This window comes from Scardinius erythrophthalmus (assembly GCF_964197995.2).
Source record: "Scardinius erythrophthalmus genome assembly, chromosome: 17".
Lineage (NCBI taxonomy): Eukaryota > Metazoa > Chordata > Actinopteri > Cypriniformes > Leuciscidae > Scardinius > Scardinius erythrophthalmus.
In genome coordinates, this window is record NC_138237.1 from 17302686 (window position 1) to 17330584 (window position 27899).

At 38.8% G+C, this 27899-nt stretch overlaps 1 protein-coding gene across 1 annotated transcript; it reads left to right on the forward strand.

Moving 5' to 3' along the window:
* The first annotated feature begins 202 nt into the window (after positions 1 to 202).
* On the forward strand, positions 203 to 27792 carry rictorb (RPTOR independent companion of MTOR, complex 2b). Its single transcript, XM_081390289.1, has 38 exons — positions 203 to 271; positions 398 to 445; positions 3339 to 3436; positions 4961 to 5025; positions 6131 to 6262; positions 6678 to 6741; positions 7048 to 7174; positions 7268 to 7437; positions 7682 to 7749; positions 7859 to 7926; positions 8293 to 8375; positions 8819 to 8906; positions 9019 to 9109; positions 9231 to 9297; positions 9625 to 9705; positions 9798 to 9898; positions 9999 to 10164; positions 10239 to 10340; positions 10961 to 11007; positions 11087 to 11222; positions 11417 to 11616; positions 11728 to 11854; positions 12001 to 12165; positions 12478 to 12554; positions 13000 to 13078; positions 13263 to 13372; positions 13478 to 13565; positions 13654 to 13746; positions 14040 to 14146; positions 14650 to 14915; positions 15854 to 16889; positions 18953 to 19130; positions 19422 to 19506; positions 19621 to 19824; positions 22240 to 22392; positions 24264 to 24387; positions 24625 to 24763; positions 25031 to 27792. Exons 1-38 carry the CDS (start codon positions 208 to 210, stop codon positions 25103 to 25105), a joined length of 5172 nt encoding a protein of 1723 aa, XP_081246415.1. The 5' UTR covers positions 203 to 207; the 3' UTR covers positions 25106 to 27792.
* The last annotated feature ends 107 nt before the right edge of the window (positions 27793 to 27899 follow it).

Below are 27899 nucleotides of genomic sequence, written 5' to 3' on the forward strand. Positions count from 1 at the left end.
TTGTTGTATTGTGTCAGTTTTGCAAAATCATCTGCTTAAATCTATTGCAGATATAGATATTCCTTGCGTCCAACTACTCTTGCAAACGCTCAGTCAACTCGCACTCGAGTGTTTACGGACTTGAGGCATCTATGTATATATCTATGGACGCAACAGTCTGCTCAGGTCCGGGTCTCGCGATATTCCTCGAGGTTTCCGGTGTTGTGAATGTGTCTGGAAAAGATGGCGGTCAGCATCCGAGGCCGTCCTATCCGAAGTATACGGATGCGAGGTGAGATTAAGCAGACTCTGCTCGGCCCCTTGACAGATGCTTCAGGATAATATGATGCAGTCTTCTTCAGCTACACTTGCCCCAAGCGTCCTTTTCTCAGTGTCTTATTTTGTCTTACATAAACAGGTCGGAATGACAGTGGGGAGGAAAATGTACCGCTCGATCTCACAAGAGGTAAGTCAGATGAACCTTGTGAACTCCCCACCTAGACAGCATTTCTGGGCATCATAGGCTTGTTTGGAATGTCAGCCTCCCGCGTCCCAAACCCGCCTATGATGCCCAAAAATGCTTGCGGCACTAGGTTTAGAGACACAGCCTTAAACTAAGACAACAGCATCACACACATCCATATCCAATGCATGCTCTTTTATATTGGTATTAAATACAGAGAAAAACAGATGGTGTTAGAGGTTTCTAATGTTTTTATTGTTATATAAAGAATGCATGATATGTGAATATCACACATGTCTTATTCATGTCCAACATTGCAGGGCTGTAGGGTCCAAAGACTGTACAGAGCAAAACACAGTGCTGCAGAAAGCATGCAAAACTCACTTATAAATAATACGTAAGCTGACGTCAGATATATTGCAATAATTATAACAATGGGAATGCTTCTAAAGCATTTATTACTCTCTAAGTTAATGTTAATATCAACATGTACTATTTAATGCATTATTAAAATCAAAAGTTGTATCTGTTAATATCATTTAATGGACTTGAGATAACATGCGCTACAGCAAGGAACAGTTCTATTTTAATTAATTAACATTAAAAAAAAGATTAAATAAATATTGTAACATATGTATTGTTGTTAGTTAATGCATAACTATTGTTAACTAAATGGATCTTGTTGTAAATTCTTACCTTTTAATGTATTCATTCTGGTGAAATAATTCTGATCTTGATAGATCAGGCTGCTTCTGGTTTCTCACCGTACAGCTCAACAGACAAATCGAAATCTTGCCACAGCTTGATGTACATAGGCTATTGTTTTTTATTTATTTCTTGTGCACGTAATATCTTAGTTTTTATTTAGTAATAAGATTATTATGGGTCTGTTTTATACAGTATTCCTCTTTCAAAGCACCATTGTTTGGGTTAAATTTTGAATGGACAAAATGTATATATATGTTGTGAAGAGTATTACTAAATATACCAAAATAACTTTGGTTTTGCTTGGTATTTGAGTGTTTCTGTGGGGGAAAGTAGCTCATTAGCTGTTGCTGCTCATGATTGTGTGCTGTCTTTGCTGATAGGTTTACCCTGAGGCTGTTTTTCCCAAATGACCTCTGTGTGGAAGGCCTTTTCTGGATGAAGCCCCGCTTCCGGGGATAAGTTGTTATTGCTATGCTGGCTAGATTTTTTTTTTGAACTTGCCCCAAAAAAGGTTGCCTCAGTTTCTGAGCTGAATCGAACCGTATTAATCCAGTAATCGTATTCCAGCAACACTGCACTGTCTGTTGGTTTCCATCTTGAGTTCCCATTGACATTCACTACAGTTGGCAAGTTTGGTGTCGATTATTTTGTTGGTTTTGAAAGTAGTCTCTTATGCTCTCTTCAGGGCTGCATTTATTTGATCAAATTTACACTAAAAACAGTAATATATATATATATATATATATATATATATATATATATATATATATATATATTTTTTTTTTTTTTTGTCAGCAGCCTTTACTACATTGTCAGTGCTGCTTAATATTTCTTCAGGGTTCTTTGATGAATATAAAGTCCTCAATTCAAAACAGAGTTAATTTATTTGAAATGGAAATCTTTTTGTAACTTATAAATGTCTTTACTGTCACTTTTGATCAATTGAATGCCTCCTTGCTGAATTAGAAGGTGGTGTACCTGTATTTAGACAAGACCTGTTTTTGGTCTCTGGTTGGCGATTTTGTTTTGTTTCGGTACAGATGACTGAACAGATGTCCTGTGTGACTGCTGGGGGAAATAAGACGTAAAAACAAAAGTGCTGTGTTATTAGTGCCTTTGATTGTCTGTATTTTATGTAAGATGGCTTTACACAAAGTAAAAGAATTAAAAATGTTTAGATTTATTATACTTCTTAACTATAAGTTTCTTATATAGGTCCATAGGTTCTATAGTTGACTGTTCCCTGCTGGTGGAATGATCTGCCTAACTCAACCAGAGCTGCTGAGTCCGTGGCCATTTTCAAGAAACGTCTGAAGACGCAGTACATGTACTTTTTTTTTTATTACTTTTTTTTTTAAATAGATATAGAATAGATGAGAAAGTGTTAGTATTAATTTGGCAACACTTGATCCATTAATACTAACACTTTCTCTTCTATTCTATATCTATTTATAAAAAGAAAAAAGTACATGTACAGTGTTAGATTAAACTGAGAAGGGACACAGCACTTGCATATTGTTGTCCTACTGTTAGTTTAACTGCTTCTATTGTTCTCATTTGTAAGTCGCTTTGGATAAAAGCGTCTGCTAAATGAATAAATGTAATGGAAATGTAAACTAATATGAGAGAAAATCAACCACTAGAGAAAAGACTACTTTCCATTACTTTTTTTTTCTTTACTTTTTTTTTGGCCATAGTTTAGAGTTTGGTGGAAAAAGAAATATTAAGAGTGAGACTGAAATATTTGAATTCTCACAGACTTACTCTGAATTGGTCAGTCTTCTTTTTAGATATTCCTGTGACAAATTTATCAAAACCTGTTATTATATTAGCTACATAGTTTGTTCTATCCACACAGTTTGGTGGACATTTCACTGGATCTTGATCTGCATGTTACAAGACCTTACAAAACTAAGCAGAGGGTGTTATTTATGAGAAGCTGTTCATTTGTGAGATGTTTGTATTGTAACGTGCTTGTCTGGTTATTGTTTGAATCTTATATGCTTTTGTGTGCTTTCTCTTATGTTACTATACTGTGTTTGATTCACTCCCAAAAACACCAATAGTGGAAATGGTGTGGATTACTTTGATCTTGCTGTTCCAGGCAGAGCGTAATGTCTCTGTTCCCATCTCTGTCTTCCTGATGACCTCACAACAACTCACAGCTCTTGTCATCTTTTTCTTCTAGACCCTTCTGAGAACATGCGAGAGATCCTCCAGAATGTGGCCAAACAGCAGGGAGTCTCGAATATGCGCAAACTTGGCCACCTGAACAACTTCATCAAGGTTTGTCATCTCAAAAGTGGATCCGGAATTTCAGTGGAACAGGGAATGCTGGGATAAATGTTGTTAAAGTCACAATGAATTCAAAATGAAATCAGAATTTTTTGGAAGTGTTTATTGGATATGATTTATTGATATTCTCTTCATGACCAATGCCTCGACGGAGGGTGGGACTAAATATCTTCCACAAATGACTGCAAACTGGCATTCAGATCTGCCTCAATTTAGTTAGTAATTCCCTACGATCCAATCAATTCCCGAAGGATGAAATCCAGTCCCGTTTTCTCATTGCTGAAGCCATTTCAAAATAGGGAAGAGAAGACTACCGCAACTTTCATTTCATGCTGACTTTAACTGCCTAAATCCCAACTTATCAGACAGTTTTCTCACTCTGATACTGCAGGACATGCATTGTAGGGAGATGAAAACTACATATGACGGGTTTTAATGTTTAGTTCACTATCATTAATGGGATAGTTCACTCAAAATGAAAATTCTGTCTCATTTAGTCACCCTCATGTCGTTCCTATCATGTATGACTTTCTTCTTTAGAACATAAAGAAGATATTTTGAAGAATGCTGGTGACTTAAAAGTTTCAAATTAACTATTCGGTTTTTGGAAAACTAGTTGAAAATCTATCCCTTATGCATAGCAGCCTCTCCAATCTGGTACATCTGTTTAGTATTACAACACAGGAGTCCTGCATGTGAATACTTACCGGTGTTTGGTGAAATGGAGTAAACAGTACTTTATGGCTTCCGCCAGTCGAGGCCTGAGGGCTTTTCTGCCCCACACTTACAGGATCTGGCCTAAAATAAAAGAATCTGAGCAGACCTGAGCAATTAACCAAATCTCAGATGCTCTCAAAGCCTCATATTACTGCAGTGCTGTATCTGGATCAGTTTTGCATTTGAACATAAACAGGGGAAGGGCAACAGCACAAACATGATCTTTTCCTGATCTTTCAAGTTGTGATATTCTGCACAGAACCAGTACAAGACTGAAGGTGTGAGGTGCTTGCCAGTCTAATAATGGGCTTAAGAAGAGACCGTAACACTTTTGATGGCTCTGTGGCATAACTATTACTATTACGTGTCATGTGGTTTTTCCATCCCATGACTGTAGAATTTGTTATTTAGTTTCTAATTGAACTGTCACAGGCGGCAGACACTGTTTTTTCTCTCCACATATTTGGTAACCTTTACAGGAAATCTCTGTTCATACTGATTCAGCTCATGAATTATCAGCTCATTGGTAGCATTTGTCATAATTCATCAGTTGATCATGAGCTCCTCCGGTCTGACAGGTTTTATCACGACAAAAATGCTATCAGTTGTATAAATCACCTGCGGATGAAAAAAAAACATACCCTCCAACTGTTTGAGCATAAGCTTGTTTTTGCTCTGTGTGAAAAACCCTGCAGTGTTCCAACAATTATTTGCATATTTGAGTACAAGTAGAGTCATCAATGTCTCTATTTGTTGCCAAGCAAAATAAATAAGTGCTTGTTTGTGTCTCCAATACAGCTGCTCTGCAATGTCGGGCACTCCGAGGAAAAGTTTGGTTTTACCTTTGAAGAAATGATCATATGGTGAGTCATAGAGGATCGAAGGTGTGGTATGTTACAAAAGATTTCTAAATAAATGCTGTTCTTTTGTGCATCACAGTTTCCACAAAAATATTTTGCAGCACAACTGTTTTTTTTTTAACATTGAAAATAATAAATGTTTCTTGAGCAGCCATTTAGCATCATGTAACACTGAAGACTGGAGTAATGGCTGCTGAAAATTCAACTTTACCATTACAGGAATAAATTACACCAAAAAATATATTCAAATGGAAAAGAGTTATTTTAATTGGAATCATATTTCAGAATATTACTGTTTAAACGAATAAATGCAGGCTTGATGAGCATGAGGATTTTTTTTTTAAAGGGGACTCCCCCACCATCCCCCGTGTGTCCTGGCAGCGCATAAAATCAACCATATTTATTTTCTTAATAAACGCTCCTGTGCATGATTAATCAGAGGATGCTAGATTTGTTTTTGTAATGTTTAATTTAAATGAAATGACTTTTTCCTCCTCTGTAATAACACATGTGAGTCACCACGTCTGCCTCAGCAGAATATTAAATATATAAAACATTATTTCTCAGTGAATGATATGTTTTACTCTGAATTATACCATGGTCTGGGTGAATACTCGATTCTGATTGGCTGCAGGGTGTCCGTTAAAAAGTGATAATGGACACCTAGGAAAGGCGTCCAGTCAATTTGCCTGATGACAGTACTAAATGATTGCGCTGGCTCAAACTCACTGATCAACTGCTGCGGTCGGGTCGCTGTGGCTATGTTGCTTGGCAACGCCTGTATACGGGAGATATTAAATAGTGCGCTCGACTTAATAAATAAAAACCCTCACGATTTTTACTCTAAAACACATTAAAGTATTATTAATTGATTAAATATTTCTTTCTTTCGTAAGTAACCATGGTATAAGCGGGTTAATGCCCTTCGAGGTGTCCATTATCAGGTTTTAATGGACTTCGGCGGAGGCTGCGCGTCGGACGGTTCACGCCTCGCCGTCGTCCATTAAAACCTGATAATGGACACCTCTTCGGGCATTAACCCTTACATATGTGACATTACTCCAGTTTCAATGCAGCCTCAATGTGGTCTCTTCTGTTTCTTTGACAGCCTCAGGTTGGCTCTGCTCAATGAGGCTAAGGAGGTGCGGGCAGCTGGCTTGCGTTCTCTCCGCTACCTCATCAGAGACAGTAATATCCTTCAGAAAGTACTGCGTCTCCAGGTGGATTACTTGATTGCCAGGTCTGTATGACGTGTTTTCATAGCACTGTGCGCAGGCCGGTCATTTGAGCGGTTTAGTTCAAGTCTGAGCTAGGGATTGTGGGATAAGGGCTGTTTCCATCAAAAACAAGACTTGATGCTAATGTATGGTGAATTGTGGATCATCTCTTGTTAGTTTCTCATTCTGTGTGTGTGTGAGAGAGAGGAGTTCATGTGAAGAGCTAGTCACATCCGGTTAAGGTCATTTTGAAGCGTTGTGTGCTGTTTCCTCTGTATCCCACTGTAGGTGTATTACTGAGCCTTTAGGTTCGGCTCTCGCTCTGTCCTGTCTGAACATCCAGCATGTCAGATCTTCAGTAGGAAAAGGATGTGATTAGGGTTTGAGGTGCATTTTACTGTTGACTGGTTAGTGTAACGTTGACCTTTTAACCTGCAGGTGCATTGACATCCAGCAGAGTAACGAGGTGGAACGCACACAAGCTCTCAGATTGGTGAGAAAGGTGAGATCTGAACACTAAGTGTCATCAGGAATGTTTAGTTGCGTTCATTCCATTATGGAAAAATTTCCATAATTTCTTTTCTTTTCTTTTTTATACTGATTTGATATTTGATTTGCAATCTGAATTTGAATTGAACCTATTTGAATCAAAACCTTCTGAATCAGAATAGTTGCATTATGTTCCACTCAAACAAAAATGATCCAAATTATGTTCTCACAATGTACACTCGCCCATTTGTTTTCATGCCGTTCAGTGTGTTCTTTTTGTCATTGATGGAAGTATCTGTGTTTTACAACGATTTTCCAGATGATCACTGTGAACGCCCTGCTCTTCCCAAGCTCAGTCGCAAACTCTCTAATTGCCGTGGGTAATGATGGACCGCAGGAGCGGGACCGTATGGTTCGGGCCTGCATCGCCATTATCTGTGAACTTGGTGGGTTCACACACTGATTAGAGAACGCTCTGTAATGTATCAATCTGTGAACGCAGATGTTGACCTCACGCATGTCCATGTTTGTGCGTGCAGCACTGGAGAACCCTGAGATTGTGGCCAAAAGGGGCGGTCTCAGCACCATCCTGAAGAATGTAATCGACTGTCAGCTCAGTCGAATCAATGAGGCTCTGATCACCACCATCTTGCACCTGCTCAATCACCCACATACACGGCAATACGTTCGCTCTGATGTGGAGCTAGAGGTATCCAACTGTCTTCAACAATCATCCCATCAGAATCATTATTTTATTTTTTTATATAATTGTTTTAATTACTATTCATTCATTACTAATAATTAAATAATATTATTATTACTGTTATATTTTCTTATTCCTTTAGTCTGGTTAATTTGTCTTTATCTTTACGGATAATATGATTATATGTATGTTCTAAATTATGTAAAACCATTTAAAAGTTGTTCATTAAAGCTTTATTTACTTTTTTCAGCAAATCCTGGCACCTTACACAGACTTTCACTACAGACACAATCCAGACACAGCAGAAAGTCAACTAAAGTGAGTGTGCTGTTTTAAGGTCTTCCTTAAAGAAGAATTTCCCATTGGAAAGGCAAGCATGCAACTTGTATTGGCTGCATGTATAGATGTGTGGTATTTGTCTCTACAGAGAAGACAGGGAGGCTCGATTTCTGGCCAGTAAGATGTCAATTGTTGCTTCGCTTCGCTCTTGGTCAGGTAAACATATCTCAATATCTTTCATAGAATATGTCAAACATACAATTAGTTATTGCCAGGGCCCCATTTTTCACATTGTCTATGCTGCCGTTAGTTTAATTAAGAACTATTGAAAATAAATGAATGCACTTCTAATGGGCCCAGTTTTCAATCAATACTTTATTAAGGTTATTTGTGCAACAATGCATATCTTAGAAGGATGCATCAAAAAAGATTACCAAAGAAGCCAGCTTATGAGTGCATTAATATTGTAATACATCATGCATCTTTTAAATGGAATTTCCTCATGAGTGCACCTCATTGCAGTAGGAGTTTGTTTATTGCTGCTTAGACTGAACCTGTTGTTTTGTCCCACTGCACTTCCAGGCATCATTAATCTCTGCAAGTCAGGCAACTCTGGAATCCAGTCTCTCATTGGTCTGCTGTGTATACCAAATATGGAAGTGAGGGTATGACAAAGGATATAATTATAAAGCTTACAGTACACATTTACAGTTGCAGTACTTGCAGTACACAAACAAACAGCCATTTCCTTTTATTTCAAAAGTTACAACACTAAATAAGGTGCATAATGTGTGTTTTTAATATACAAGTGCAAGTAAAGAACACTGTTGGTAGAAATTTTCCACACATTTTGCTGAAACTTGATAGTTACTCAAAGGCTTATTTAGTGTTCTGAGAATTGAATGCATAAAAAATTATGAGATTAAAAAATAAGATGTATCACAATTAAATATTTTGATGCCCTATATTATAATATAATTATAATAATCAAATTACTGGTATTTATTATAACAAAAATAATAATAATAATAAGCCCTATATGTTATACAATGATATGTACACATTTATCTAAGACTCATTATGAGGTACTTTATCACTCTCTTCTCAGCGAGGTCTGCTGGAAGTGATGTATGATATATTCAGACTCCCTGTTCCCGTGGTGACACAAGATTTTCTAGAAGCTCTTCTCAGTGTGGGTGAGTGCTACTGCTGTCTGCTCACACTGATTAACATATTCATTTCCAGACATCAACCACATCTGAAGTCAACTCACATTGACAGAAACAATCTCCTATGTCCCCTATTCAGACCCCAGTAGGTTTCAGGACAGCTGGAGACTGTCAGATGGCTTTGTAGCATCAGAAGCTAAAATAATACTTCCACATAGGGCACGCTCCAGGTAAGAGCATTTGCTGGGCTTAACTAAGCCTGAAACTGAGCTAACTAATGAAGCCTCATAGCTTTGTATGCATGCAACTTCAAAGTCTTGACACGTGTTTGTGTTCTTTGTGTCCACCCAGACCTGATTTGATGGATAACTATCTCGCCTTGCTACTTTCTGCTTTCATCCACTGTGGACTTCTAGAGGTAATATAGCATTTGAAAAGGCACCATCTTTGTGAACGTTCTTGAAGAAAAGAGGCTTTTAAAGCAGTAGTCCATTTTATCAGTCATTATTTATTCACCCTAATGTCTTAACTTAATTTCTGACATGTAACACATAAGGAGATATTTTGAACAATGTTCATGCTGCTCTTTTCCATGCAATACAAGCATATGTTAACAATACAAGCATATATAACCAGAGACTGTCAAGCTCCAAAAAGGACTAAACAAAAACCCCTGAAAGTAGTCCATGTTGCACTTGTTGCAAGGCTTCTGAAGTCATAATGTTGTTTTTTTCTTTTCTTCCAGGGCCTGGTTGAAGTGATCACTAGCAGTGATGATAGCATTTCAGTGCGTGCAACCATCCTCTTAGGAGAACTCCTGCATATGGTATTACTGAAATGAATGAAAGTAACACCAAATACAGCTTAATCTTGTACTATACCTCAAATGACCTTGAGTGAACTTCATTTTATTTTCAGGCAAACACCATTCTCCCTCACTCTCATAGTCACCACCTGCACTGCCTGCCCACACTTATGAACATGGCTGCTTCTTTTGACATTCCTCAGGAGAAAAGACTGTGAGTTAGCTGTCTTGTCCTTCATAGCCGACAGCACAAATAGTACAGTGTCAGAGTTACGTGATTATTATTTCTGTGGTTTGATGGGGTTGTTTCTTAGGCGGGCCAGTGCTGCGATCAATTACTTGAAGCGCTTTCATGAGAAGAAGAAGCAAGGCCCCAAACCCAATAGTCTTTACTTGGACCAAATTATTCGCAAATCACTAGCTGCTCATTGCGGTCGGGACCAGCACCTCAGGCCCCAGAGGGACATTTTTGTCATTAAGGTATGTGCTAGTGACAGCATTTCTTGGAAATGTTTAGCTTGGGGTGTGATCTGCACATTTGTTGTGTTCTTTAGGACACGGAAGAGGCCTTGATGATGAACCTCAGAGACAGTCAGATACTTAATCATAAACAGAATTTGGAATGGAATTGGGTCCTGATCAGTACCATACTCAAGGTATGAGATTTTGGATTAAATTATGTTTTTTTAACCATTTAAGCCATTTTCTTCCTCTTGTTGATTAAATTGGTGGGGCATATTAAAGGTCTCATCCTCCATTTTTGTAAATATTATATTTTTTGTTATTTTATTTTTATATTATACATATTATGATTAGATCATAGCCATGAACCACAATTTGTGATTTTAAATGTTCATGATCATTCAAAAGTTTGGGGTTGATAAGATTTTGTAAAATGTTCTTTTAAAGAAGTCTCCCAGAAATAAAATACAGTAATATTGTAAAACATTATTACAATTTAAAATAACCTATTTTCTATTTTAATATATTTTAAAATGTAATTTATTCCTGTGATGGCAAATATTTCAGCAGTCATTACTCCAGTGTCACATGGTCCTTCAGAAACCATTCTAAAATGCTGTTTTGTGCCTAATTACCTTTTTTTTTTTTTATGAATATACAACACAGCATTTATTCGAAAAAGAATTTTCAAACCTTTGAGTGGTAGTATATTATATTTTGTCAACTTACCAAAAAGCATCACTCACGTTTTCTTAATGAAATGTAAAAATGCAGTGTGGTATCTCTTCTAATTTGTTTCTAATCATTGCTGCAGTGGCCAAATGTCAACCTTCGAAACAACAAAGATGAGCAGATGCACAAGTAAGTTTGGTTTACTAATCTTAGAAATCTTCTTAATACTTTTTCGTCCACCATTCATTGCTGTAAATTTCTTACTCAGGTTTGTGCGAAGGCTGCTGTTCTTCTACAAGCCTAGCAGCAAGCTGTATGCTAGCCTGGAGCTGGACCACAGCAAGGCCAGGCAATTAACGGTGGTGGGCTGTCAGTTCATCGAGTTCCTGCTGGAGTCAGATGAAGTGAGAAAAAAAAAGTTATCAAAGAATTGAGCCTATTATCACCCATTATTTACTCACTATCAAGTTGTACTAAACCTATATAACTTTCTTCCTTCTAATTTATCCTTTTGTGTTTCACAGAAGAAAGAATGATATGATGATAGATGACAGAATTTTGAGCTTAACGTTCATTTTCCACATTGGTGTTTTCTCAGGATGGGCAGGGATATCTTGAGGACCTGGTGAAGGACATTGTGCATTGGCTGTCCTCATCCTCTGGGCTGAAACCAGATCGTAGTCTGCAGAGCAACGGCCTCCTCACCACCGTCAGCCAGCACTACTTCCTCTTCCTCGGCACCCTCTCAGCCCACCCGCAGGGTGTTAAGATGCTTGAGAAGCGCAGTGTCTTCCAATGGTTAGCCTAGGACTTATCAGAAACGATTTATAGCAAACTAGGGATATACAATATATCTGCCAATATTACCCTTTTTGAATTAATATTCTTCTTTCTTTGTTGTTTTGACAGCCTGCTGAACTTGTGCTCCCTGAAGAACCAGGACCATCTTCTGAAGCTGATCATTTCCACACTGGACTACAGCCGGGATGGTTTAGCTCGAGTCATCCTCTCAAAGATCCTCACTGCTGCCACTGACGTAAGAAACAGACCTACTACTCTTTGACACTTTGAGTGTGTTTGTCTTAGTGCCATACATTTCAACCCAGCTTTGCTTAGCAAAGCATGCTGGTAAAAGCTTTCTCCTATGGATCAGTAATATAATTCTTCAACGTTTTGGCACAGAACTGCAGGCTGTACGCCACCAAGCATCTGCGGGTGTTACTCCGAGCTAACGTAGAGTTCTTCAGCAACTGGGGTATTGAACTGCTGGTGACTCAGCTACATGACCGCAACAAGGCCATCTCGGTGGAGGCTTTGGACATACTGGATGAGGCCTGCGAGGATAAGGTGAAGACTATTAACCCCTAAGGGAGGATGTTACATTTACATGAGGAGTTCAACTTGGCAGAAAGTTGTGTTTAGCTGAGGCTGACCTTGGTAAAATGATCAAACGTGGATTGTTGGAGACACTTGTGTGATTTGATTGTGCTGTGCCAGTGTAGCTTTGCTCCATAAATCTGTCATGAAGATCTGTAAACAACCAGCATATGCAAGAAGTTCTGTGCCAGAATATCAATGATGGACAGTTATACAGTATCATGGCTTGTGATACACGACTATTTTCATGACTGCTGTTTTCTTATGATCATGTCGTCTTAGGCAAACCTACATGCTCTGATTCAGATGAAGCCAGCACTAACTCACCTGGGAGACAAGGGTGTGCTGTTGCTGCTACGGTAAAGCTCAGAATATTCCCTGTATAACTACACTATATAACCCAGAGGTCTGACTTTAAATGTGCACTACATATTTGTTCCACATAAAAGATGTACACCTAAATTAGTAGAATTTGTCAGAAAAGTATGTAAAATGATGGGCACTCAGATGAAGACACAAGTCTTTGTGTCTTAGAAAAAACACGATTCTTCAAATCGTCAGTGTCTTCAGTAATCAGTATCTCAAATATAGCATCTTTGACCAAACACAAAGAGATTGTAAAGAAATTCCTAAAAATATCATTGGTCAATGCATTATTTATTGTATTGTTCCACTTTAATCTTCTGAAGCACATTGTGTCTAAATATTTATGTTTAATTGGCTTACAGTAATATTGAAAAGGGTCTATTTTGCATAAGAAATTAACTGCTTCTTTTCATCTGATGATGTGGCATCCATTTCCAGGTTCTTGTCCATTCCAAAAGGGTTCTCCTATCTAAATGAGAGGGGATATGTCACTAAACAGCTGGAAAAGTGGCAGAAGGTACTGTATCTTTACTATTGTTCTGCACTATTTAAAGTGTGTTGGATTGTTAGATAAAAAAAAAAAAATTCTACATGAGATTTATGATTTGTTCATAGATTTATAGTGTACTTGAATTAGAATAAAGTATTCAAACTCAAGCTTACTTTAACCATTCTGTCAAATTACTTTTGTTCCCCTGAAGGAGTACAACCTCAAGTATGTGGACCTCATAGAGGAACAGCTAAATGAAGCACTCACTACTTACCGTAAACCAGTGGATGGGGATAACTACGTGCGACGGAGCAACCAAAGGTTTTCCTAGGAACTTTATTCTTTTCAATTTATCAGTAGTTCATATCATGATTTAAAAGGATGTCATCCATAACTTCGTCAGCCTCTAAAATAGTTTTCTTACAGGTTACAAAGACCAAATGTTTTTCTTCCTGTGCATTTGTATGGGCAACTTGTACATGATAAGACAGGCTGTCATTTGCTGGAAGCTCAGGTATGTGTTTTTTTTTTTTATTATTTATTCCAGGCTCTGATGGTGACTGACACATTTCTTCATATAATGCCTTTTCTCTCTCCGACAGAATGTAGTTTCAGATCTGAGCTACACAGTGCGCTGCCCAGCTCTGGACAAATGGGAGGGGATCAAACAGCTTAAAGCTGCTCTTTGGGCCCTGGTGAGCTGCTGTGTGTGTATGTGTGGTCCTGGTAAACCCTACACAACGTAGGGACCAAATGTCAAGAAATAAGTGTATAAAATGTATAATGTGCAAAAATCATTACGTCTATGGAAAGTCCCCATAAAGCATAGAAACCCAGCGTGTGTGTGTGTGTGAGTGAGAGAGAGGTTTTGGTATTTGTCTTGTGAGAATAAGACATGTTGAAGCTTGTTTTCACTATTGTCTTTGTTGTAATAATTTTCAGTGGCATTAGTAATATTATAGTCTAAACTCACTCTGTTTACTTCCAGGGAAACATTGGCACGTCTAACTGGGGACTGAACCTCTTACAGGAAGAGAATGTGATTCCAGATATCGTCGCTCTTGCCCATGACTGTGAGGTTCTGTCTATTAGGGGGTATGTATTCTTGATTACTGGATATGTCTGGCTGCATATTGCCAATAATGGCAAAATTAAGAAATGGCATTAAAGTCAGATGCACAATTTTGGATTTAGGGTGTGCATCTGATCTGAAATTGCAGTGTCTTCCAAAAAAGCGGTATATTTATCAGAAGTGAAATATACAAAATTAGACACTGGAATTGCAACATTCACTTGTTGCTCGCTTGTGATTATGCAATAAAGTGAAGCTATTGCACAGCTTACCCATCTGGGTGAGTAGACATGAGGTAACCGAAAGTTAACAGTGGACCCTTCCAGATACTTCCATAGTTTCAAAATGACTTTCTTAGAAACCATCACAAGAGTTGTTTTTTTTTTTTTGTGGGGGGGGATGTGACTTTTTCATTGTCATTCTTCCTCCCCTACTATTTGGCAATCTTGCATCTTACACACATGCTAGTCTTTTTGTTTCTTTTTTGCCTTACTCTCACAATCTTTGCCTCTTTTTTTTCTCTCAGGACGTGTCTTTATGTTCTGGGACTCATTTCTAAAACTAAGCAGGGCTGTGAGCTGCTCAAACTGCATGGTTGGGATGCAGTCAGGCACAATCGCAGACAACTTTGGCCTGTGGTGCCGGATGAGGTGGAGCAGCACCAGAACCTACAGCAGCAGCAACAACAACAGCAACCCCTCATCCACCTGTCTTCAGCACCCAGCACCCTTAGCCTGAACTCTGAGTCCACCAGTTCTAGACACAACAGCGAGAGTGACTCCACTCAGCCTAGTGAGTGCTGCTCCCATCCACTCATCCATGACTAATATCTTTAGTGCAACACTGTGGTTTAACCACATTTCAGATGGGCTCCATATCTGCTTATTTCAAGCATGTTTATCTCATATTTATCATTAGTGTTAGCTTAGAATCCACCTGGATTATGTTGTCGGAAAGATGTCTTTAGACATGATTTCGTTTTTAGATTTTTATTCACTCTTTATTTCAACTATATTGAAAATGTAGTTAGTTTAATGTAGCAAAACAGTATTGCACATAACACACATGGTGCTTTCCTAGCACCACTAACGCTTTGTAATCATTTGTGCCACAAAATTGCTTCTTCCTTCCTGTTCTTGTCTTAAGAGCAAAGTTGTGTCATTTCTTTCACATGCGTGATTTAATTTTGACGCTGACTTTTAGTCTGCTTTTCGCTGAATTTGATTGGAAACTTGGTACAGATTGACTGCTCGTGATGTGATTTTTATTTATTTTTTAGAAATTATTTTTTGAATGTTGGAGTGATTTACTTCGTTAGATCGTAATTCGTTAGAAATATCTTTAAAGACATTCCCAGACTTGTAGGCGTCAACAAATTAGAACTTGCAGTTTGAGATTGCAAATTAGATTGCACTTTCTTATCTTAATATGCCAGATTGAGCTATAAAAGCTATCTTTTTCTACTTAATGGAATGGTTGGGCCTGCATTTATACACAGAGGTGCTCCAAATACATCTTAGCAAGGCTTAGAAAGCCACAAATCATTATCTACCCTCTACCCTCTAGACTGGGTTTAGATGACTAAGCTCAGTCAGTAATTCTGACTCACATAGAAACTGGTAAAGGGGAGAAACCACACACTGTACTTGTGCACACACTGTGAAAATGTATTCAGTGGTTCCTTTTAAAAACATCTGAAAGTAAAATGGCCTAAATTACATACTTTTCAGGCATGTACATCCTGGATGATGATAAGTTGGAAAGCTCTGAGCTTTCAGAGGACCAGCCACTGTACTTCAGGCCCAAACTCCTAAAGGACCGCAGCCCCTTCACCATATTGGCCTCCAGCCGACTTGTCCGAAACCGCTTCCTCATTTCCCTCTCTGGAAAGAAAGTCCGCAGTACCAGTGACCCCAAAGGCACTGGCAGCAGCAGTAAACTCCATGGTGAGACCACGCTAGGAGGCCTCAGGAGGATACGCACGGTCACGGAGCCCTCTATATTCTCTCCAGGTCAGGGAGATGTTTTCAGTCCTGTATTTACCGACGGACATCTGCCGAAAAGCCCAAGCATTAGTCTGGAGACCTCTTTTGTGGGCAGCAAAACTTCGGACACTCAGGGCAGTACATCTAGTATTGGGGAGCCGGAGGTACGTCAGAACAGAACTGCAGAACGGAGCTCAGGGGTTGGAGATGCCAACCGAGAGCAGACCAGTCGGGAAAGGCTGGCCGGTGATGGCTCAACCTCTGGGGGCGGGTCTCAGTTTAAAAGCCGTAGCCAGAGTTTCAACACGGACACGACCACCAGCGGCATCAGCTCCATGAGTTCCAGCCCATCCCGAGAGACTGTGGGTGGCGTGGACTCTTCCACCATTGACACGGACTGCGTTAGCCTCAATACGGTCATTAGCACTCAAACTATCAAAACACTTAACTCTCTCACGCCCCAGTCCAACCACCTGCCCCTATCCAAATCAAACTCAGTACTGCTGATGCCCCCGGGTTCTTCTCATACTTTACCCCGCAGGGCTCAGTCTCTTAAATCGCCCTCTGTCACGACCATCTCAAGCCTGACTGACTGTAGCTTCATGTACACCAGCCCTCGGGATGCACTAGGCTACGCTACCCTCAAACGATTGCAGCAACAGCGCATCCATCCCTCCCTTTCTCATAGCGAGGCGCTCTCCTCGCCTGCCAAAGACGTGCTCTTCACTGATGCCATCACCATGAAAACTGGCAGCCTGGACTCCAGACTCACACCACGCAGGTAAAGCAGATGGACCCTGAGATGTTGTCAAACTTTTCCACTTTTCTGTCATTACGTCACCTTTCTCTTACTGTTTCTTTCGCTTGCAGTTTTAGACTTTACACCACTTATGTCACACAACATTCACGGAATTCATCCACAGACGTTATCGTCCTGCTCCAAAGTGTCTAGGTGTGATGACTTGAAAATTTCTCAGAGAAATCATTAGGACTAAAGACATGACAGCAGAAGTCATTTTTTTAGACTTCTTTTATATTGTTCCTTTTTGTGATGCGGCTGTGAAGAATATCAGCCTGGTAGGATCATAATGTTATCAATTCTAGAAATATCTGTGTTAATCAGACAAAAAATGAGCACTAGAATTCCCCATTAATGTTGTTGTGTTACCATCCATGTAATAGGGAAACGGCACCCCCAAAAGCCCATTTAAAATCACTGCTCCCCTCTGGAAATAATGTGATCTGTTTCTGATGGTCCCTCTCAGGTTTACTAAAAAGCGCTTCAGATGTCTGGGCCAAGGTTCGAGCAAGCCCCATCGCAGATCACTGCTTCCACGGTGCGTGGACCATCCCCAGCGCTAACGTTCCTCTTTTTCTGTTTGAGCGTCCACTTTTAAGCCTGGTTTATACTCTCCGCACGACACAAATTATGTCATCGTTGAGTTTGCCAAAGTTGGTATTGACTTCGCTAGAACCCATTTCGCGTCACGTTGTGCATGCCATTTTTTGTAACTTCAGCGAACAGTGCACGTAGCACGTATTCAGCAATGAACAATTTCAAGCCAACATTTGCTGGAAAAATGTGGCAAGAACTTATAACATCACATGCTATTTATACATTACTAAAGCAGTATATATGGAAGTATGTAAGCATTTCAAAGAATATTATAGATGCATTTACATGAATTCCCTACACTACTTTAAATTTTGTATATTTTATTTATTATTTAGTGATGTGTTAAATATACCTTAGACATATTTGTTCTATTGGATGCTGATTCCAAAAATAACCAAAACCTTATTATATGTTTTTATTATTCAGTCCCATTAGAACATTAAAAATTGGTATTGCAAGAAATAAAAAAACGTATATAAATTGCAAAACTGCTATATGTTCCTTAACATGTTTTTAGAGCTTTTATGCAAAAATGATGTTACTTAAAGGAAGCTTATATATTTTATGTCTTTAAAATAAAAAATATGAAATGATATACGTTTCAACATTCCTTCTAAAACAATCTTTAAATCTTTCCAAGAAATGTTTTACAAAGACAAAACCTAGATTGAAGTTTGACAATATGATCTGACGTTGTTCAGCCAAACTTCTACTACTACGCTACTTTTTTTGATGGTTTAGAGGATTTTTTCTCCAATATGCTCCCTGTCGTTTCAGTGACCGTGTTGACTATAAACCCCTCTGAAGTGCGCATGCAGTCAGTGGACGATTGCGGTGCGGTGCAAGGCAAAAGTATAAACAAGGCTTTACAATTCAAAAACCTAGCCTTTTTGGCTTCTTTTTCATCGTACTTTGCCCCCTTTTTTCCATTTCACATTAGCAATCCCACAGCCCATACCTTAACCCAATTCTCTTCAACCATGACTCCTCAGTCCTTAAAATGACCTTCCCACAGTAGGACAAATTAAACTCTCTTCATTCCTCATTGATTGTAGTTCTAAAAAGACTTTCTAACCTATGTCTCCATTGTTGCAGAATTCCCTCAAGTAGTTTGCTGATGTGAACCGACTAATTGGTCAGACAGATTCCCACACTAGTTGCATTCCCGCATTTGTTCCAAGAAGCATGTAGAAGTTTTTGACCTACAGTACTTGCATGATGCAGTTAATGACAAACAGCTGCTCACTTTCTGAAATGTGAATACACTTCACCAAACTGTTCCCACAAAACCTACCTGTTCCCACAAACCTACCAATCATCTGCTAGCAAGACTGCGTTATTGCAGAATCAGTACAAGTAGTTTCCGAAATGTCCAAACCTCCTTTCTTACCGTTCTCTCTGCCAATGTTGCGCCTCTCTCTAATTTCTTCCCCTCTGTATGAGTACAGGTTTCTCAAGGCCCTGAGTTTTGCATCCCTGGATAAAGAGGATCTTCTGAGCCCTATCAGTCAGACCTCCCTGCAGCGCTCCTCCTCAGTGCGCTCCATGGTGTCCAGTGCCACATATGGCAACTCCGATGACTACATTGGCCTTGCTCTGCCAATGGACATCAACAGCATGTTCCAGGTCACTAACTACTCTATGATCCTGTTTACACCTGGTACTAAAATCTATCTCTGGTTATCCGATCCCAGTTTTTTCTACTGGGGGAAATTGGTGTTCACACATGCCTTTTAAATATGTCTCGGTCAAACTGTCTCAAAGTGAAGTCTGCAAGTTCAAGCGTATAGCCATGTCATGTGCATACTTTGACCACGTGCAAAAGGACAGGATCATCCGAGAAGGATGTAACTATACAAAAATACCTTTTAAACTCGTATCTGAAACTTGCTTTCCTTGTTTTTGGTTGCTACCTAGATTAAAGACATACCATACTTCCAGAAGAGGACGAGTCCACCATCAGAGGACCGATCAGCAAAGTTCTTCTTGGGAGATGCAGATGGTAAAGACAAGAATGGTTATGTTGTTTAATCAGCTCCTTATTAGTCTGTATACTAGTCCCATAGCATTAGTGCTTCACTATTCTTTCAGCTACTTAATGCTGTTCTTTTCTCAGGTTCCAACGAAGGATCCAGACACTCTGTTCTGCGGTCTCAGCTTAGCATCACAGAGCTGATTGCAGTGAGCCGTGCGGACCAGCATCAGCTGCTGGGTGCAGAGGAGACTGGCCTGCAGGAGCACAATGAGGAGAACTGCCTTTACTGTGCAGGGCTATGTGTGCTTGGCTGCAATTCAAACACTCCCGCACAAAGCCGCACAGGTAAGCTGCAGGTTTTGTTATGTTCCTGTTCCTGTAGTTTATCCTAATGAATATAGGAAATAGACAACCTCATTTTGGTACCTCACTAACCACTAATGGCACTTTTCCACTGCATGGTAAGGTACGGCTCGGTTCGGTACTGCACGCTTTGGCGCATTTCCACTGCATGGTACGGTACGGCTCGGTTCAGTACGGCTCACTACTGGCGCATTTCCACTGCATGGTACGGTACGGTACGGCTCGCTTCGGCCGCTTTAAATGGTACCACCTCTGTTGAGGTTCCAAGCGTACCGTACCGATACTAAAATGTGACGTGAAAACACTGCAGATCACTGATTGGTCAGACAGAATCATCTCTACCAGCGTCATTGTATTTACAACACGAGACACTAAACCCTCTAGATTTAAATAGCCAGTAGACCACAGCCAACCTGTTTTTAAAGTATTTGCTTCAAAAAAAGATTATAAACAAAAAAGAAATGGCTGAATCGTGGTCAGTGGACGAGGTGCAGACGTTCCTCACGTCAGCTGCCGAGGAGTGGATGGGGAAACACGGAATGAAAAATTCGCATTTAATATGATGTCATCAGAGAATTAGTGATGTTACATATGACACTGAAGCTTCGATGTGCGTATCACATAAGCGACACAATTTATAGTGAAGCCCCTTATCGAGGCGTGAATTGGTTTACTAGAGTCACGTGATCGATGACTAACGAAGCCTCACTTTCTGTCCAGTCACATGCGCGTTTCGCTTTGGGTGTCAGAAGGCTCGAACTTCAGATCGTATTCGAGTCATTGTTGCCTCAGTCTGGTTGATATTTAAAATTATTGATATTGACATTTAATAACAGATGATCCTATCAGACAATGTCCATATTCATTGTGTGTGTGTGTGTGTGTGTGTGTGGAGAGAGAGAGAGTAGGCCTACATTAAATCTTATTGAATCATAAGCTTATAAGCTATTATATTTTATTTTCACACTTTAATGGGAAAATGAATTTATTTAATTAACAAATCAAACACAAACATGTAAGGTTTTTATTTGTACACATAACATTGAAACTATGGAGTGTGTTGTGGTTGCTTCATTTGCCAGAGCTTCTAACACAGGCTTCTGGCTGCTTTATTTTAAATAAGCACCAGATGGCACTGTTCTCGGCGCTGTTCTCGACACTCTCGAAGCTTTGAATCTTTTCCCGGAACAGTCAGGGGAAAGCTTCAGTGATTCATGAGGCTTCATTTCCCCATCCCTACAGAGAATGTCTAATATGGCGAGAAGTTTCACTCTCAGTAAACTTCCGGCTTCTGAACTGGTTGCAGTTCCTCACTGATTCCATATGAGGGCGCTCACAGGACGAGTGCAGAATGAATGGAGGTCTATGGCGCTGTACCAATAAAAATCCACTTTTCTCAGGATATAATTTTTTGTCTAGTAATTTTTATGTTGTATTCGAAAGGAAATGCAAATAAATTACACATTGCTGGCTGTTAGATTTTTTTGAGTCACTTATATGCTTTAAAAAGTCTTTTGAAGTGTCAATGACGTCATACACATGTACGACCAGAGATACTGCTTAACGGCAATCCTTCAGTCACTTTGGTGCGTTCGCGTTCTGCACTTTCTTTTCACTCGAGGCATCGACCACACAGCTGACACAGGTAAATACATGTGCTAGAAGAGTTTTTGTTTAGTTTGTTTCTGGTCCCGCTGCGGATGACACGATGCCATCAAGCTGTATCTCTGGTCGTAATCAGTCCTTCACTGACCAATCAGCGTTCATTAGCAGAATGCTAGCGTGTTATGGGCAACAACAACTCAACCTGTAAGAAATCAAAAGTACATAAGTACTCTTTCATTCAACTTTCGACCTAAAACCCATGTTGAACTTGCAAAATCTACAATCAGATCTGAGATTTCTCAACGGCAATCGGGTGAAAGAGACAAATTTAGCTGTCTAGCCCCATAGACTCCCATTCATTTTGCACTCATGGCGAGCACCCCCAGTGGAACTCTGGTGGAACTACAACCAAAATTCGGTACAATAGAGCTTAATAGGGAGTGGGCAGGCTCTCCGTAGACGGGCTCTGGCCCTACTCATGGTAGTATAGACGGCAACTATAACGATCAGTCCCACCCACTGCGAGCCGAACTGTGCCGTAACGAGTCGAGTCGTACCACGCAGTGGAAAAGCAAAGCGAGCCGAACCGTTCCACGCCGAGTCGAACCGTACCGAGCCGTACTATGCAGTGGAAAAGCGCCAATATAGGTGTGTATACGGGTGACCAGATGTGATTTTACGAGACATGTCCCATTATTCATTGTAATCATGGTCATCTGGTTACCATATATTAGTAATTTTTTTATTTATATGGTTTCTTCATGTTCTTATACACCCTCAACCCTGTTTTAGACTATCCCGATGCTCCATTCACGGAATGGTGCAACCAGTCCATACACAACCTGGAAGTCATGCCTCAGTCGAAGTTCTCAGGAGTGTCTGGCTGCAGCGACGCTGTCTCTCAGGGCTCTGGTGGAAGCACACGCAGCACAGAGCTTGTTCTTGGTGAGAAATTTTTGCAAGTGTCAGATGAGAAATTCAATCTTAAAGGGGTCATGGACTGGATTATTTTAATATTTTATAATGTTTCCTGGGGTGCCCTTATAATGTTAGTATGATTTTAACATCAAAACTTGTCATATATTATAAATAAAAGGCATTTTTCCAAGCCTGATTTTAACCTCTGATTTGAACGCTCTGTTGTGCGTTCAAATCAGACTGCTGTGATTGGCTGACATGTTTGCATATGAAATAGCTAGTATTACATGTGGAACTCTCTCTAAAACTTTTACTACGTTTTTACTATTACAGCTATCGAGATTAAGGAATCGTGAAAAGTATTGATCATAATGATCTATTCCCATCACATGAAAGGTTGCAGTGATGAGCATTGAGCAGATGACAGACAGTCTGTTGATCGCGTATGAAAAGATCTTATCACTGCAACGCAATTTCGGCACTCTCACGAGTGCTTTCACCAGAGGTGTAAAGTCCAGGGGTCAGAAAGTAAAAGTTCTGCCATATATTTATTTATTCAGCTGATTTCACTAATTAGTTCTATCTCCTGGCTGAAAAACGGTGCTAATAAGCAAATCCAGGTGATTGGAACAATAGCTACTGAGGAGGACTTTTACTTTCTGAACCTACACCTCTGGCTTTCACCAAATAACAATCCAAACACGATGTAAATACTGTAAGAGCTTCGTTGTACTGTACATTGTAACAGCGTCATGATTTTGTGATGATTGATTTCAACGAGTTTTGGCAAGTGTCCAGATAAACTGTTTGATTGACAGCTTGGACAATTGGAAAGGGAGCGTTCTTTGATTGCTTTCTTTATATAATTTAATTACAGTTTAAATAAGATTATTTTCATCCTACTAAGAGAAACAATGTGAAGTTGATTGTTTAGTCACTGGCTTGATTTACTGATGCATAAACAGTATTGAACGATATTTTGAGCGATAATCTATCTGAACTTGAATAATTACATCAGAAATCACTGATCAGGCATTAGAATAAACATGACTACTTACATGTTTGTGGCGTTGCTGGCGGATCCAGATCGTAAAAGTCTGTTTGCAAAAAAGAAATATTTTGCAAAACTGCAATGGAACGTTTTTGCGCATTTGCAGGTCACCTGACGTAGATGACGTGGTATGTTTGGACAGAATACGAGACAGAGTTCTTTATTAAATTCATAAAAGACAAAAGAATTACGGAATAATGGATTCTAACCCTCAAATAATTGCCACAATCAAGACCTCAAAGCAGATATGAGGGAGAAACACCTCATATGTGCCGCTCACAGATATAATAAGGGTCGTTCCTTACCATTAATGCTTTGGAAACACACATACTCTCCTTCAGTTAATAATAATGGCTAGTGCAGTGGCTGGGATTAGTACATAAACCTACCAACGTCCGTTGCCATGGTTTTTGGAATAATTTTACTTATCGCGAGAGGAAAAAATGAAGTTTTAGTCACATAACATTGGTTTATGGAAACGGCGTCATTTCGAAATAGTTTTTTGTCGACATTTAGAAAAAAATCGCTAAAGTTTTGCGCAAATCTGTAATGGAAACGCGCCTACTGTTCACTAACGCTCCAGTGGGTGGGGCCAGAGCTGCCCTGTGACGTCACAAGTCTCCACTTTTTAGATCCTGTCGTTTGCTGGCCTTGGTTTCAATAAAAGCAGTTTTTGGAATAACAAGAAAGTTTTGAGTTTTGAAACTTACAGGGTATTTTTATAGTATAACAAACTCTTTACTGTCAAAGAATCAAGGAACATTTGAATTCTCAGTCCATGACCCCTTTAAGCAGACTCTATATTGGAAATGTTGAGTTTGTTTTTTGTCTGTGCAATTTCTACCAGGGGTGAAAAACATTCCAGAGGACGCTCCAGCCTGCCGTGTTCTTCTGAGGAAGGAGGTGCTTCGGCTTGTCATCAACCTGAGCTCTTCAGTGGGGACTAAAGGGAATGAAACTGGACTCCTCACGTAAGGAGACAATTCATCCACAAGGATTTCAGTTTAACAAAAATGCTTTCCTGATTAATTTCCCCACAAAGATTGCTGTAACTGTTTGGCTGAACATGATTTGATTTGATTATTTTCATGAGGCAATGTGAAGTTCAATCTTTCTTGGGGAAAATGGAGAGAAAAGTACAGCTTAGTTAGAGATAGGATTTTTTTTTCTTCTCTGTTCTCTGTCAAATGAACTTGTTTTCCTTGCAGAATTAAAGAGAAGTTTCCATATGCGTTTGATGACATCTGCTTGTATTCTGAAGTTTCTTACTTGCTGGGTCATTGCATGTTCAGACTGGCTTCACGGCGCTTCATTCAGGAACTCTTCCAAGATGTTCAATTCATTCCGGTAATAATGAAACTTTTGTCTCAATAGCCCATAAAGACCAAACAGGATTGTTTTTCTGGACTGTTTTTAACAATCTAGATTGCACAAGTAAGGTGGAACCTAGATATTCTTTCTGTAATAATGATATTTTATTGGTGATTTTCATTACAAATTGTCTTTCAATCAAAGCTGAAGTGTGTAATTTCTCTGCCAGTTGTGTAAATGGAATTGCTTTTTTTTTTCAGCACTATTTTTACTAAGCATTCATGTAACCTTTTTTATTTGTAGATGTACGAGGAGGCCGAGAGCATTCTGGCAATGCCCAAGAAGTCTACCACAGTAGATCTTCCATCAGAGCCGTGATCCTCTAGCCGTTTTTCAGCCAATTCTCTTCCCCAAGCAGGAAGCTGTCAATCCATTTCCTTGGCCAGACCATGCGCTTCAGATTAATACGCAATAACAGATTAGGGCTATGGGACATACATGGGTGGATTCAGAGAGTCACCCGGGATGTTTCCACAGAGAGAAAAGGCGGTACGTTAAGAGAACAAACTCTTTTTATCTGAACAAATACACTACACAGATGCTCTGTAGACATCTATATTGGATGTTGTAACCAAAAAAATCCCTGTGACTGACAGTTATATTGAACGGAAAGTGAAACTGAGTCAATGCAAATTGTATTTCAAACACAAGCGAGTAAAATCATTCAAGACTCTTTAGGAAGTTTATTAACTTCCCTCAATTCCATTCAGTAAATATTGTCCTTTTTTAAGGTCCAATGCGTCTTATTGCACGTAAAAAACATTTTTTCCCTCAACACTACAACATTCCGGCTGTTTTTCTTTGGAATCCTCTGTTATTAATTCTGGTTTAAAGAATATGAAGAAGTGGCTTTTGCACCTACGATGAGCAAACGCTCTTTAGTCTTGGTGTGATTTGCTATGTAAGACAATCATCATTAAGTAATAATAATGAGCAACTGCCAGTGCACCCTTTTGTACCTGACTCATGATAGAGTCATTTGTGCTTATTTGAATCAATTCTTAGAACATAGCAATCCCTGAGTAAATGTATGTAACATGTATTTGATGGTGTTGTTACACAATAATGCAGTAGTGACTGTATTGTATTATTGTGTAACTTTGTTAACTGACCTCTGCAACGTCATCCAAAAAAATTGAAATTTTAAACCAGTAAGATATTTATTTATTTATTTACTTATTTATTGTTTGGTCCAAGCTGTTTCTCTGTCCTTTTCACGCCATTTTAGCGCATTAGCCAGGAAAAAAAAAAACTCTGTAAATGTAGACGATGGGCTCAAAAGAGGAAGTTTAAGTGCATTTCACCACTTCTATTTTGAAATTTTACTTTTCTCTATTTCCAAGTTATTAGTGATTAGAAGTAACTTTCTGCAGAGAATTAATGAAACTAAGACTCGCCAAACATACAAACTTTGTTATGAAAAAATACTTTTGTACTTGATTCTCTCACTGGGATTGCTATTAACGCTTTTTAACCTGAATGTTGTCAGGATATTTTAAACAGGTTAAACAAGAAATGATTGATGCTGATCTTCAATCCATTGAGAAAAAAACCATTTGACATGTTCTGCTCAAATTCAACTGGTCAGCACCCATAAAATACCATGCTTTATTATCATCAATATTTATAACAGCAATTCTTAGTTTAGTGCATTGCCTTTTTGGTTTAATGAGGTAACAAAATGTCTTTAGGGTTTGAATGTATCTAGTTTAATATTGCATAAAACACATGACCAAAACTGGTTAGATCCCCATTTGTAAGTAAATTTGAGGTTCATATTTAAATTATTTTTATGCAACGTGCCTGTTAATTCTATATGCACAACTGACTTATTGAAGATAGGATGATCAATTCATTCTCTTGGCTGGGCCTTTTTTATTTTATTTAGGCAGCTTTAATTATTTTGCCTTAATTGTATTAGCTTTAACCCTATTATAATTAATGAATTTGCCCTTTTTCTTTTTCTTTTTATATTTATTATAGAAACTAATAAATCTGCCTTTTTCTGCCTTGGATTTTGAATTGAGCATCAGGTTTCAACATCCATTATTTTTTGTATTGTGAAAACTAATGAGTCTGACATGGCCAACAATACTAGTTATTGTTACAGCATTTCCTTTTAGGCTTCTGGAGAAAACTTTTAAGTGCATGAGAAATCTAATCCTATCTGCAGTATAATGGAGAGAAATAAAAGAAATATGAGAGCTGCCAATGAGCACTGAGAGCATTGAGTGGTACATGATGCTGTTTAAGCTAAATAATAGGTTTTATACTATAGCTGGACATTAGACAATAATTAAGTCACTGATTAAAAAATGCTTTTTGAACAAAAAACATCTGGAATTTGCCCCTGTTCTCAGAAAATCATTAGTATCAGAATGTGTGGTGAAAATATCCAGATTCTTTGTGGGTCTTTTGCCACTGTTAAATTGTGTTTTGTTATTTTCTTGCTGCTTTTTTCACCATGTGACCGGAAGCCAGTGTTAAATTGTTTTTAATACAAATTTTGAATTGGTAATGCACTGGTGTTTATAAAACCTTTGAAATAATAACAAAAGCGCCAGTTATTGCAAAGATGATAATTGTATTTGTGGAACAAGTTTTTCAAGTATTTTAAAGGGGTTGTTTTGTCCATCACTAATGCTAAACGTGTAAAGGAAATGCATATATTTTAAGTGTACATTTGTTCATTGTACAACTAAAACTAAATGCACCTTTCAGTGATTTTTTTCTTTCTTTTTCTTTTCTTTTTAAGTGCACTCATGATTTTGCAGAGCACTGTATGAAATTTAAGCACCATTTAATAATGCAATTGCAGAGACTGATGCAAGAAGTGTTATTTATATTTTTTCCTGAAGGGAAAAACATCTAAAACTGTTGTACATATTTACAATATTTCTGTAATTATGAGCTATAATTTAATGTGTTTTGGGGGGCATTAGCTATTGGCCTTGAAAATCTAATGGAAGGGATGCATTGTGATCAAATAAACCTCGATTTTCTTGACTACGTGTTTCATTCATGTTGCTTTGTGTTCCTCTGAGGTTTTTATCATCACATCAGTAAGCTTTTTTTTCGTTTTTTTTTTGGGGGGGGGCTATACACATTTGTA

Bases quoted from the DNA above. Each gene is read 5' to 3' on its own strand.
- rictorb (XM_081390289.1), top strand. From the start codon at position 208: ATGTGTCTGGAAAAGATGGCGGTCAGCATCCGAGGCCGTCCTATCCGA. The intron at 9,899-9,998 runs GTGAGTTAGCTG...GTTGTTTCTTAG, and splicing joins ATTCCTCAGGAGAAAAGACT to GCGGGCCAGTGCTGCGATCA. The intron at 11,008-11,086 runs GTAAGTTTGGTT...TTTCTTACTCAG, and splicing joins AAAGATGAGCAGATGCACAA to GTTTGTGCGAAGGCTGCTGT.